This window comes from Xiphias gladius, chromosome 1, assembly GCF_016859285.1.
Source record: "Xiphias gladius isolate SHS-SW01 ecotype Sanya breed wild chromosome 1, ASM1685928v1, whole genome shotgun sequence".
Taxonomy (NCBI): Eukaryota; Metazoa; Chordata; class Actinopteri; order Istiophoriformes; family Xiphiidae; genus Xiphias; species Xiphias gladius.
Genome location: NC_053400.1, coordinates 12762277 through 12777002, shown reverse-complemented (window position 1 = coordinate 12777002; position 14726 = coordinate 12762277). Strand labels below are relative to the sequence as shown.

Below are 14726 nucleotides of genomic sequence, written 5' to 3'. Positions count from 1 at the left end.
CCAAATGAGCTCTAATGTGCACTTTCCCAAGAGTGGCTTCCATCTTGCCACTCTACCATGAAGGCCTGACAACGGAGTGCTGCTGAGATGGTTGTCCTTCCGGCAGGTTCTCCCCTTTTTTTCTGCAGAGGACTTCTGACTGTTGGGCTCTTGTTCACCTCCCTGACCAAGGTCCTTCTTGCGTGGTTACTCAGTTTGGCCGGACGAGTGCCACAACAAAGGGTCTGAATACTTTTGTAAATGAGAGATTTCAGTTTTTGATTTTGATAAAGTAGCAAAAATGTCTAAAATGTCTTTCACTTTCTCATTATGGGTTATTGAGTGATGGTCAAAAATTGTGATTTTACCCCTTTCATATTAAATCTACAACATACACTGTGCAAAAGGTGAAGGGGTCTGAATTATCTCAGAAGCTACTGTAGCTGGGAACCAGCGGGATTACCCCCTCCAACCCCCCATCCTCACCCCTACCCCCCAAAATACAGTGACAAATTACAACTCCAATCTCCATCATTTAAACTAGAGAACCTTTATTAAATAATTCATGGTCAATTTCCATGAGGCCTCAGTTTGATATTCCTCATCTGAAAAAAGAACTAGTAGACCTTTCCTCTGGTTTAGTGTGCATATCAAGGCTGACCTGCATGGCAGGACAGGGGGAGTTGACTGCCTTCCCCAAAACAGAATTATGAATAGCAAGACTATTGTCAGTCCACTTTCAATTCGACCATTACAAAATGTAACCAGGGTCTCCATATATTTCCTTACTTCTTTTAAATCTGCATCTTGGATTTAATAACCATTTCAGTGTTTTTTTCCCGTAAGGGGGGGGGTATCTTTCTAAATTAACTGAATTGAAAGTAAAGTGACAACAGCTCTGTTTTAAGAGTGCTGAAACTATTTTTAAAAAAACAAACAAACAAACAAACAAACAAACCCCAAACTGCTGATTCTCTGTACAAACTGCTCACTCTTCAATTCACATTTGAACTGACAACTGTGAAATACCCACATCAAGGAAACTGCAGTTTACAAAAACCTACTGAGAAAGCATATCTGTTTGTTTTTAATAATATTGCCTTTACGGGGTTTAGAAGATTCTATGATCTTATTTCCCCAAGCTCTTCTCCTTGAGGCAAATGAGTTCACTCTTACTGACGATAGGCTTCACAGAAAAATGACAGATCTCAATGAAAAAGTGCTTTGTATTGTTCACTCAGTAATTCAAAAACTAGAGCAGTATATTCACTACATGGGATTGATTATTCATGTAAAGCTAAACCATATAAAACAAAAACGGTGGGTAAACACACTGCATGTTGCAGAATCCTTTTTACAGTGAGAGGGCTTTACATGCTGACAACATGGTTTTCTGGTATCAGCCAACATGGGACAGTAGCAACTTTGGTAGCAAGTGCCCTGGTAAGAAAAAGGCTACAATGTCCTGTGCAAAAAGCACAAACGCATTGAAAGACCGGCCTGTTTAAATTTTAAACTGAGGGCTGGGCAGGAAATGGTAACAACAATTAGGAACTTTTTAGTAAGAGCATTCAAACCTATGAATATGTTGTGACTATGTATCAAAAGTTCGATATACAGTGAGTAAATAGCTGACACGGTGGAAGCTTCGTTGCAAATGTATCTAGCTGGCACTTTCAGTCAAAAATATAAGGGCATACATTGGTTGTGAATGACAAAAATGGCAAAATGGTAAACAAATTTCTATCACATCAAATGTAGCTGATGGCTCTGCAACTGCAACGGTTTTTTTCTTTTTTCTTTTCAAATAACTGATACATACACACAACATACAGATTTCACTGTCCGCCAGAAAGAGTCTCGGAGTCGGTTAGCGTAGTAATCCCAAAAAAGGAGCTCCAGGCCGCATCAACAGTTTCAGTGTCTCCGCTATAAGCAACAGAGCTGAAACTTCTCCTTTGAAGTGTGTCTCCTTCCTGGCCTCCCATCAGAGTCCGGCAGTTCTGGCTCTTCTGGACGGAGGCCAAAACTAAAAGAAAATCCCTTCCCCAGAGTCTCCCAAAGCCTTGACAACTCCTCTGTAATTTCCTTCTGGTTTGAAAATAAAATAAAAATTAAAAAAAAAAAAAAAAGAAAACCCCACATCATGTTCTCTGGTCCATCACAACTCAAGGTGTGGTGTAGCTGCTCGTATCCTTGCCAAAGTTGTAATACTCCTCCATGTCCTCCATGTTTGCTGTAGTGAGTTTAGTGAGGTTTTGGGAGCCACCATTGTCCATACTGTCTGGTGATGTAAAGCTGAAGTTCTGTCCTTCATACTCACCCTGGCTTTCCATTTCTGGAAGAACTTCTGGAAAACACAAAAAAAGGCATTATCAAGTACATTTCGAAAGCTATCTTCTTCCTTACTCTTAGTACAGTACAATCAGTGTCACCATGCTGAAGAAATTCCTTAGGGTTGCCCATCATGTTTCCAATTGTTTTCTTGCTTAAATGTTAACAGATATGAGTTCTTGCCTTGAATTAATAGACTTAAAGTTTTGATTACTTTCATATGATTGTGCTACAAAACCGATTACTTTTAGATATGGTTATAGTCTTTTTTGGTTTAAAGCCCCTTAAAATAAAATTAAAAAAAAAAAAGTTTTTCTAAGTACTATTGAATATTTATGATTAAATTAAGCAACAAATCATAGTTTACATCTGGAAAAATACCCGTAGGTCATTATTATTAAGAGTTTAACACTCAAAAACTCTAATCTGCTTCAAAACAACTGTGCGTGTGATATGGGATCAGATTTGATTGACAGTGGCCTGGCAACATGAGCAGGCAACCCCATGAATGTAATCAGATTCTGATCCAAACTTGGCTAAATTCTGCATGGAAATACATGACATCGTGTTTGATGTTTGTATGGTCGAAAAATAAATCAACCTTGAATGTCTTAGGTAAACAGTAAAACAGTTATAAAGAATGTACAACATGAACCCAACCGCCAATCAAACCAAAAGTAGAAGAAGAACAACATGAAGAGCAGGAAGCGAAAAGCCGAAACAAAGCCAAGCCATACAACACATACTATAAAACAGGCTTTGGTTGAGGTTGGTGGCTCAGGCTGAGCTTGACCGGGTCCAAGGACGAGCTGGGTTCAAGCTCATTTTTGTGTGCTATTAAATATTACCTGAAAATTAAAGTTACAATTTAAAATTTATTAAAAACAATGTTAATTATTTATATTTTGGGCATGTGTGTATGAGAGAGTGTGGTTTAGAGTTTTGATGTAGGCTTCAAAGCCATCAGGCCGGGACCAGGCCAGTAGCAGGTTTATGATCAAAGAGTCACTGATACGAATTGTGCAACAGCCCTGGCGAACACAAAACCAAGCTGTTTCGGATGTGAATGTGAGGTTGGGCATTGCTGAGGAAAAGCATGTATGTTCAATCAAAAAAAAAAATATTGACAATATGGACAGTGGTCCTCACCTTGTCCCTCTGGTGAAACGTCCATTCCATGCTTGACCTTCATGTGCCTGCTGAGGTTCCCCTTCAGGTTGAACTTACTGGTGCAGTAAGGACACTTGAAGGGCTTACTGCCAGCATGGAGGTGCATGTGGCCCAGTAGGTTGTACATTCTATTGAAAGACTTGCCACAAACCTTAAAAAAAAAAAATAAAAATAAAAAAATTAACAAACATAATTCAAAATAGTGACATCTGTGAGAACCGACATAAGCAGAAAAGATATACGTCAAAGCTGTTACTGGTAGATGGTAGTTCATGATAAAATCCTCCTGCCTGACAACAGCTGGCTCTAAACATCTGAAAGTTTCTCTCACTGTAACAATGTGAATTTGATTTTACCAAATCCACTGATATCAAAGAATGAAACCCTCATGAGCTGGTTCCTTTCAGCATATTTTCTCATTTCTCCTCTTCACATAATCCTGTCACATAAAATTGAACTGAACCAAAAATCCATCTCCTTTCGCAGCAAAATTAATTAGAAAAATCTTACATTTGCTACTATCACCCAGGTTATAATTTTTTTTTTATATATATAATTAATCAAGTTCAAATACTCGCCTTGCATTTGAATGGCTTGACAGGCAGGTGGACGATCATGTGGGTCTTCAGGGTCTGTTTCTGGATGAAGCTTTTGAAGCAGACATGACACTGGAAGGGTCTAACGCTGTTGTGGATGAGCATATGCCTCTTCAGGTTGGCAGACAGGGTGAACTCTCGGGAACACACATCACACTTGTGGCCTTTCATTCCCTGCAGAGTCCAAAGAGAAGGAAAGGGGTTAGTCGTTCCAATCTAGCGATGTGCATTGCAGTCTTCTTCCTCATCACATTGTTTACTAAAATGTGACAGAAATGGATTAACTGCTTAATTCACAGGTTTTCAAACTGTGATGGGGAGGTGTAAGAGACTTGAAGTAGGGTCGCGGAGGGAGAGAATGAGGCAAAATACTGCGTGAGTTGCATGCTAGTGGTCTGAAAACAACTGGGAGTTAGTTGTTGCAGTTTGGCTGCTAATTTGGCCTGTTTATCAACATGGTCAGCAGTTACAATGGCAAAAGCAGTGGTTGTGACACACACAGCTCACGGAGGCCTCCATTAGCATCTAATGGTTTCTGCAATTACTTACAAAAATCACACTCCTTCTGAGTCATAACTCAGACATGATGCACACATTTTGATATTCAGTGTGACCTACCCTTTCCCAGAATGTCCATTACTATTAAATGTCCATATATATGCTTTGAAATCATAGAAAAAAAACTCTCCTTACAACTCCAGATCTTGCCTAAGAATCGTCTCATTTTTCTTCAAGCTTTCTGCAGTATCAAAGTAATCCAGTGATAGTTCTTTCCATCCATTGGTGTGTTGCAGACAGAAACTCTAACGGTAAACTGTAACGGTAAATAGCTAGTTCAGCATACTTTAAATTTTGCCAAAATGTAAACTAACATGGGCTAAAAAAAAATGGAGCTCAAGTTGTAGCCCACTGCATAACTCACTAAATCCTTTACAACTTTATACTTCCCATTTGCATCCCTAAAAGCATCAAGGGAACAGCAGTTCTAAAACACAGACGATTGTCCCTCGTTGAAGTAGTAAGACAAAGCATAATAATATCAGTGACAAAATCAAACTGTGTGTTGTATTATCAGGTATAATCTTCCTGTTGAACATGTCGCCCAAAGAAGAGGTTTACAACTTTACTCTAATGAACAGAACAGCTCTTTGGTTTTCATCATGTTGTGTAGAAACGATGGAAGGACAACATGCTATGATGGCAAAGACATTTTAACCTAATGATATTCACATCCTGGCTGTGAGATGCTGTCCATCGCTTTGACCATATGAGAATCCATGGCAGCCATTTTAGGTGTATCAAAAGAGGTTACTCTAATACAACAGCAAAAGCCCTTTGTCCCCGTCCTTATACTGCTCCCGTAATATATTCTCAACCACATGCCACGGGAAATGTACGAAACATGGAGAAGCAGGTCACAAGAGCAGACAATTCACAACATCTAAGGCCTTGAGGCTTTTCTAAATGAACGTGCTGATGCATCATACACACCACTCTGCAGCCAGTGTCAGCAGACAAAAAAGTGGCACTGAATAAGTGGATTCTGGGTTATTGAGAAGAACAAATATGTATTACAGGACACTGGTGGGTCGAGAGACAGTGTTTGTATAAGCAGACAAATCTGGCAGACTGACAGTCCACCCACTGTCTGCACAACAAATGGGCTGTGTTGCTGCCCACTTGTTGTCCACCAGGGGGAGCAGCGAACAGACAGCACACTCAAATACAAGCCACAAAAGAGAACCTTTTTTTCTCCATTGAGAATACAGACTCCACTCTCATTTCAATGATGAGTGTGGCTTAGGATTTTTGTCCCTCTGAAAGTAATCAAAGTTAGGTAAATCCTTAGAAATTCAGCATTTTCACTTGTCACTGTGTGTGATTTCTCCCTGTCTCCCTCTTCCTCACCTGTGTGTGTGAGCGACTGCGCGCAAGTGTGTAGAGCAGGCAGGGGGCACTGAGCAATTACAGACAGTTCATTCAGACGAGGATTATAATGAAGAGTACATGAGGGCTCCTGGTATTGTGGATGTACAAAATCAAATTCTTACAAAAATATAGAATTGAACCTTGTTTTGAACCAAGTTTCTATTCTACATTTAATTTCCTTTGATGTTTGAAGGTTTTTTAACGGGGAACGGGTAATTAGAAGACATCTTTAAGTGAAAGAGATTTTTGCAGCTTACAGCAGAATTAAGACTTTTCCCAGGATCTTGCAGCAGATCAGTCCCAGTTTGTTAACATGAACAAACCTCTTGGAAAGCTAGAAACTAAAAGATTCTAGCTTTGATGATGTCCCCTGGAGACACATCCTGGAGCTTGTTCTATTGAATAGTGAATGTTTGATTAAGTATACTTAATCAAACATTACTTACAAAAAAATGGGCACTTTTCCTGATCCAGATCTGTTATTACTACAATGATAAGCGCTTTAAAAAAACCCCAAAAAGTCTGTCCTTAGTATGTTGTTGATGAAATAGCTTCCTATCTTTTCATTTTACTTTATTAACATTTAGGCTGGGTGCTTATTAGTCTGTTGGGACATTTTGCGGTTTCTTCTATTCTGACCTCAGAAACCTCAAGGAAGTTTTAGTCAAAAGATAAATCCGACCTGAAGGCACAAAAGTATGCAGGATGGATGCCTGCCAGGCTAAGTGCTCTTACCTGTCTACTTCACCCAGATCTCAGTGGGCAAAGGACAGGAGATGAACTGAGGTGAGGCCTTTGGACAACACATGTGTGGTGGCCTCCATTTGGTGATCTAATACTGCCTCTTTTTTGTGTCTTTTTGTTTTGGCTCTCTACTATTATTTTCTTTTATATGACGAGAAAAAACTTTAGCAGTCTAATGATCTATACATGTAATATTTACAGCGTGTCTGTAACAGGAGCAGCCATGTCTGGGTGGGAGCGGAAGTGTCAGGTGGCGCTGTCAGTACCTTATGAGTGAGTGAGTGCTGACGTAGGTGATGGAGCTGCACAAACTCCAGGCCGCATTGGGAGCAGGTGTAAGGCCTTGGGCTCTGGTGCTTAAGGAGGTGGTTCTGGAGCTGGCTACGGTAAGCGAATGACTTGTTGCACTCGGTGCACTGGAAGGTGTGGGGCCCCTGGTGGCTGGTCTGGTGGCGTTTGAGGTGGGCGTAGGTGGGGAACTCCATGCCACACTGCGAGCACACATGGCAGCGACCCCGCTCGTGCTTCACCTCGTGCGCTCGCAGTTCGCTGGGATAGGCAAAGCCGCGGCGGCAGAAGCGGCAGCTGTACGGCTTGACGTCAGTGTGTTGGAGCATGTGTCGCTTCAGGTGGCTGGTTTGGGTGAAGCCCTTCTTGCAGACGGTGCACTTGTGGGGCCGCGTACCTTGGTGGGTTAGCAGGTGGGTTTGAAGATGGCTGGGCTGCTTGAAGAGCTTCCCGCAATGAGGACAGGCGTGTGGCTTGATGCCATTGTGGCCCAGAATGTGTGTGACCAGGTTGTATTTTGATGTGTACGATTTATCACACATGCGGCACTTCCAGCGCTTCAGACCGTCTCCCACATCTACACAGTAAGATTCGTCAATCTGGATGTTGATGTCTAGCCGGTCTACTCTACGACCGCCGTGCCGACGAGGAGGCTGGGGATGTGGAGGCTGCTGGTGCTGCCCTCCTGCACTCCCGTCTGTCCACATCATGCTCTGGCTGCTGTCTTCGTACTCGCCCCCCATGCCCATTTCCCCTGAATCATAGCTGCCCACTTCGCTGGTCTGGAAGTAGCTGCTGATTGCTTCATCCTGCTGTGTGGGCTTCATCATGTTGTTCCCCTGGTGTTCTACCTCTTCTTCATCCTCTCGACCTCGACCGTGGCCCCCCATAGGGCGCTGGCCCTGCAGTCCTCTGTGGCCCTGCTCGCCTCCTCTGTGACCCACCTGAGAGGGAGGAGGGTGGCCGTGTGTGTTGGCCTGCTGCTGGTTAGTTGCTTCCCGCTCACACTCTGCACAGTTCTTGTTGGTGCCTCTGAGGGTGGCTGGATCAACTTGTACTACACCGCCTCTGGGAGCCATGTTGTTAAGCATGTGGACACAGGAGGACATTCCAGAGTTCACCCCTTCCCCTTTCACATGAGACGAGGATACGTCACCGCCTTGAAGGCCGTGACGATCAGGGCCAACCATTTTCCCGTCCGGATGTTGAGGTGGCCCCTGCTGCCACCTCCTCTGACTGCAGCTCGGTTGCATCTGACCGTCTTCTCCCAAGTTGTCTCCTAAGTAATCTCCGTTAGCTCCGATAAGCTGGTCTGCGTACTCGTAGTCGACTCCGTCTACTGGGGGCGCGGGGGACTCTTTGGGTTCGCCGGTGTAGAAGCCATTAGGTGCAATAGTAGCGCCAAACACTTCATTCTGGGAGATGAGACCTAGCACGGCGGCCTGGGCCAAGGACAGCACAACTACTGGATCTGTCTGTGTGCCTATGTCCACCAGCCTGGCCATTACCTTGGGGTCACATCTACCCAGGCGCCGGCTCGCCTCCTCCTAGAACAGAAAGAGACACACATGGAGTTCGTCAAGACATCAACAAGGCAAGGAAGCAATTAACAAATATATATCTGACTACAGAGATTTAGTCGGGCAAATTAAGTTTTTTATGACTCATTTTATTGAAGGGAAAAAATGAAAGTAGGGACTTTTTTCTTCATCATCCTTTTTTGTTTTGTTGTTTCAGACAATTTCTAAGGTCTACTTCATGAGCAAGAGTCGTTAGGGACAAGCTAAGAAGAAAATCCATAAGACTACATTACTTACTGTTGATAACTTATAACTGCCCAAAATTGTCAACACAGCACACCTGGGCTACAATCAACCGCTCTACAAACTAAACTGTTATAAAGGCAGAAAAGTCATAATAATAATGTGACAAAAGCCAAAGTACAGCTGTCCTCCAAGGAGGATGTGTCCTTCACCAAAAGTGATCCAATAAGGAAAAGAAGGTGTCGAGGCTCATTCCTTCAATCAGTGTTTTTCTGAGCCAGTTGTCGAGAGATGGGGGGGCGACAGATTTTGATTTTAAAGAGCCCCTCATTGCATCACTATTAGGATACACAAAAACCAGAGAACATTTCCTCCTACAGAGACGAACCTATTCCCCAAACAGTCATCCCAAACCAAGACTGTCCAAAAGCAAACTTTTAGATCTAGTGACTGAGACACAGGAACTATGAAGGACACCATGTTAATTCAGCGTGCTAACCATGTATGGCTTGTGTGTGTGTGTGTGTGTGTGTGTGTGTGTGTGTGTGTGTGTGTGTTGTAGGGGATTAGATGGCCTACTGATCTACACACAAACACACACAGTCAAGTGCATGAGGGGGGAAAAAGAGAAAGAAAAAACTGAGCAAGATTAAGAAATGAAAAAAAAAAAGGAAAAGCGGGAGAGGAAACAAAAACAGAAGAGTGCAGAGAGAGAAAAGAGGGGGAAAAGAGGATACAGAGAGAAGGAGGGAGGGAGAGAGAGCTTAGAGCAAGCAAGAGTCTAGTGGAGGGGAGGGGGGAGAGGAAAAAAAGAAAAAAGAGAAAATGAAAGGTAAAGGGAGAATGAAGGAGAGATAAGGAGAAGAGGGGGAGGGGAGGGGCGACATGAGGGAAGGATGAAGGCTGAGAGAGAGAAAAAGACACTGAAGAGGGAGGGAGGGGAGAGCTGAGTGAAAGGGTGAGTGTGAGGCAGCAGGCAAAAGAGAGCAAGAGGAAGAAAGAGAAAGAAAGATATGTTGAGACAGAGGGAGGGAGGGAGAGGCAGTGAGCAACCAGGAGAACGAAGGAGAAAGAAAATGACAAAATGAAAGCCAGACAGAATGAAAGATAAGAATTGTGAAGAGAAACAGATGAGGGAGAGGAAAAAAGAGAAATGAAAAAGAGTTGACAAAAGCTCAAAAGAGCACGAATGGTGAAGGCGCTAACGAGTTAATGCCAGAGACAATTCTTAATTAGTGAGAAGGAAGAAATGTGCAAATGGCAACTTTAAAAGCAAAGACAGCCTAAAAACAATCAAAGTATCTCTGGTAGCAGTTTTCTACCTGTCTTTCAGCTTCAATGTGATCAAACCCATGTTGCCCACCACCTCAGTGAACTACCGCTTAACATGCTACGAGGGAGAGCCCATGAACTCACCACGCTCCTCCTGCTGTGAGGTTTCAGGTGCTTTAAGGATCTCATTCTTCAGTGTGAGTGTTGAGTGAGAATAGGCTATGTTTGCCTCCTATTTATACGTGAGGAATGAGGGGAGGCGGGGCTAACATTGCCCGCCTCCACCATCGCCACCCCCCACCACCACCACCCCTTCTTTTTCAACAGTTTCGGTAGTGGACTCTGGTCACACCAGCACAAACACAGACCAGACACAAACAAACAAACAAACAAACAATTCTCCCGACATACGAGCATGTGGCCCATACATTTAAAAACAAACACACAGCTCATATTTCAACTGACGCGCAAGGCTCCTTGATAGTCTGGTGATAAATGGGCTATGTCACCTCAAAGTCACAAGGCACACAAACACCAACAACAAAAATAAAATCATTATATCATTCTGAAAATATGGATCCACCAGGTTGCCTCCCGCCTCACTCACCCGCATTTCCTCCATCTTCGCCTGTCATTCTTTGTCTTTGTTTCTGCCTATCCCTGTCTGTCTCTCTTCCTTTATCTGTTAATTCCTGTAGCTCCATCTATTGCTGAGTCCTTTTCTGTGTTTCATCTATGTATCTCTCTCTTTCTCTCTCTCCCTCTCTCTCTCTCTCTCTCTGCCTTTGTATCTTTCACTCTCTCATTTATCAAGTAAGGTTTATGAGTAGGGAAAAGTGTTGGAGGATTGTTTTGTGCACAGACTCGGATGCCAATATGTGATAGGAGAGGGGAAGAAGAGAGGGGGAGAGAGACGAGAAAAAGAGATGGAAGGTGACTGACAACAAGATGAGCAAATGGTAGAGAGAGAGAAGATGGAGAGAGAGAGAGAGGAGGGAGTGGAAGGAAAGAATACTGAAGGAAAAGAGAGGGGAGGGGGTGGAGGGGAGAGACAGAAAAAGAGAGACAGAAAGAGACTGAGGGGGATGGGGAGAGTGGAGCAGAATGCGGTAAAAGAATAAGAAAAAATTGAAGATGGATGAAGGGAAGAAACAGACAAAATGAGAGTTAAGGGAGAGAAAAAAGGTATTGTAATACTCGTAATGATGCATCACACAGCTCCATGAATCCCTTTCTCCTGGCCTCAGTCACACACACACACACAAACACGCACACACACACACACACACACACACACACACACACACACACACACAGACAGACACACAGACACACACACACACACACACACAAACAAACAGGGCTGCTGATTGACACCTCAGGAAACACCAAGGTTCAAGTGTGAAGAACTTTCATCTTTTTTCACGTCATCTCGCAACCAGCGTACCGGCACCGAAATTAGGGACGCGTGGAGAGATGAGATAGCCGTGGAGGCTGTGAGATGCTGCCAACGGTGGCCTGAGAGTCCAAAAAGGTCATGCATATCCTGCCAATAATGAAACTGAGACAACACAAAAGCTGCAAATTACCAAGCTGCAAACCATGGTGGATAATCAGAAACTGGAATCAAATGACTGACTGATACTCTGAAGAAATTAATAAAAAATACATTAAATAATAAAAAAAAACACTATACATCCAAAACTTACACTCAACATGTTGTGCTGTAGGTATTTTGCAGTTTGGCATGTGTGGATTGATGCGCAGGTAGAACCAGGAATGCAAATAATCTCCCGATTATCGTCTTGATTCATACATTAATTGTTTGGTCTATAAAATGTCATAAAATAGTGAAAACATTTTCCCAGAGCCCAAGGTACCATCTTCAAATTGCTTGTTTTGTGTGATCAAAAGTCCAAAAACCCCAATTAATTTAATATAAGATTATATATATATATATATATATATATATATATATATATATATATATATATATATATATATATATATAATTATGTTAACGATGAGTCAATTATCATAATTGTTGATTGATTTTCTGTCAACTCATTACTCCACTGCTTGTATAAACAAAGCAAAGACACACTGTTTTTGCTGTAATTTCTTAAGACGATGTGTCTTGTGAATGGCCAGCTGATTGTAATCATGGATGTTGAAGTGCATTATCAAAGAATGTGCGAGTCAATGCATGCTATGTTGAAGGTGCGTCCTCTCTACGCTATGTTGTATAGCCACAACATTAATTCCATGAAGTTACCATCCTCCCTTTAGATCAACCGTACATCTTCCCATGTCACAGTACACAGCTACAGTAGTATCGACCGGAGTTAAACTGTTTTTAATAGAAATGCACAGGCACTGACAGCCCTGTGTTTTACTATTGGATATCCAGATACTGTTTTATACTGGACCGCAACAGCGTCGTCAGTCCCATAAATGTAAATGTCCGTGACCGACTGACTGAGTGATGAAGTTATACCATTGGTCAGCTGAATGCCGCATGACTGAGTGCCGAGTTTCCCCATTGGTCGTTGATCTTTCAAAATTAATTGGCGCAAAGTTTTTATTGCGCCATTAGGGGGTGTTTACAGGCAGTGTTGACAAAAGGCTTTTTTAGCTAGATTTATTGACCTTTTAGCAAGTTTTTTCTCACAAAAGCACCTAGCAACACATCTAGCGACAAACCTTAGCTACTTTCCATAGAACAGAGTTGCCAGTATTGCCCCATGAGCACAAGATCATGCTTTCCCTCCACAGGCACACCTCTCTGTGAGTCTCATTCAAGTGACTGAACGGCAGATTACATAGATGTGAATGAGCTTCTAACTGTCTCTGTGAGTGATCATTTTAAAAGTAATTATAGCTGAAATAACAGCGCAGCCATTGTCTTTTACCTATGTGTATGGTCAATTTGTCAGAACGTTATAAAATCAGGATTTTAGCAGTGCATTTTAATCAAACAATTTTAATCAAAATCTGAAAAAGGTGATGAGGAAAACGGATGAGAGATACTTTTACTCTAGAAAGTATGAATTCACAATTAAAGAGTAATAAAATGTAAATCCTGAGAATGTCTTATACTGTATGATTACACTGCTTGAAAGGTAAAAGACAATGTAAAAACTATAGTTTGATTCAATTACTAAAATACATGAAATAGGTTTTGCTCAGAATTAAAGCTAATATCACTGATTGATAAGTTGATTGACAGAACATTAATCTGCAACAATTTTGATCATCAATTAATCGTTGAACTGATTTTATTGTGCAAAAATGACAAAAACTCAGGTGTTCAAAATTCTAAAATGTGAATATTCGCTTTTGTTTTTAAACTTCCTTTTACAATAAAGTTTATGTCTTTGGTTCTGGACAAAAAGATATTTGCAGACGTCACCTTGGACTCGAGGAAACTGTGATGGAAATTACTCGTATTTTTGTTTCTCTAACCCTTTGATTAGCTGGTAGAGTGTTTTCTATAACAATTCGTGGACATCATCATAGATACAAGGCATACTCAAGAATTTTAGCAACTAATTTGTGGCTGTTTTGCATCAGTAGTGTTGGTGGGTAATATGTGGATTTGGTTCCAAGTCTGTCTAATAAAAATCACAATTCTTTGACCCCAGATCTGTGCATATTTTAATAATTATCTGTTATATCATAAAAACTGTCTCTCCTAATTTTATAATTTTCTTAGTGTGTTTCTCACTGTTTAATTTGAAAGCATATTGCAAGAGCTGAGACATGATGAATGGGGGTGTCTTGGCTCTACTTTCAGCTTCACTGATCTCTGTTTTCATCTACAAAATAAAACTTTCCACAAATAGTTAAAGTTCTCTGTGGTTACGCTACAACCCACCTCCTTTCACTCACAACCAAGTCAAGCGCATGACAACACAAGATGCTTCCAATGAATAGTCTGTAAAGTTTAAAACAGAAAATATATTTTGAGTCCAAGAATATTATCTGTGAAGGCAAATACTAATGCAATAAAGCACAAAAATACAACTATATGTACAACAGTATCAAAATCCTTGGAACAACGCTTCACTCACCCCTAACTCTTAAACTAAACTGCCAGATAAATTTCAAGTAATATTACACTTTTTACTTTCGTTTTATAGCTGTAAAAAGTTCTTATTTTTTGGATTTGATACTTGCCCATGATCACAGATACATTTTTCCATTACCAAGAAAATAAATAGATGATTTTCCAATGCAGCTACAAAACATGCCAGCGGATGTGACTACATTTTCTCAGTGTTTCGTCTTAGGTGATGAGACCACAGGCAGAAAGTTTTAGATATGAGCAAAATTTTTACCCAAAATGAAAACACATCAAATTGGGTTGTGGTTACATGATTCAACACAACAAATTTCCAAAACACATGGAGATTGTGCATGTCCAAAAACACTTGGGACAAATTTCCAACGTCTGCATCTGATGCAAGACACCCACTAACCACTGCTAACTCCTTTTCTAGCTGTATGACCAACAACAAACTTTTGTTTCTGTCACAGTCACAGCTTCCTAGATATAAAATCAAATGGAAGTGGGAAGTAAAATCTGACCAAATGCAGTCATTGACACACATCCTGATGCCCGGTGTAAACTGTACTCTGTCTCGACTGG

General features: G+C 41.5%; 1 protein-coding gene across 2 annotated transcripts in view; it reads right to left on the bottom strand.

Moving 5' to 3' along the window:
• Nucleotides 1–513: 513 nt before the first annotated feature.
• The window catches only part of znf710b (zinc finger protein 710b), a 28498-nt gene continuing 14285 nt past the window's right edge, over nucleotides 514–14726 (bottom strand). The window contains exons 1-5 of one of the 2 annotated variants that reach the window (XM_040137633.1): nucleotides 10220–10277; nucleotides 7019–8587; nucleotides 4062–4253; nucleotides 3463–3634; nucleotides 514–2329 (exon numbers count right to left, since the gene is read on the bottom strand). In XM_040137633.1, the coding sequence (XP_039993567.1) occupies nucleotides 2148–2329; nucleotides 3463–3634; nucleotides 4062–4253; nucleotides 7019–8587; nucleotides 10220–10264 (2160 nt within the window). In that variant the 5' untranslated portion in view covers nucleotides 10265–10277 and the 3' untranslated portion in view covers nucleotides 514–2147. Of the gene's footprint in view, nucleotides 2330–3462; nucleotides 3635–4061; nucleotides 4254–7018; nucleotides 8588–10219; nucleotides 10278–14726 lie in introns of those variants that run through there. The other variant, XM_040137644.1, reaches the window with a different exon arrangement.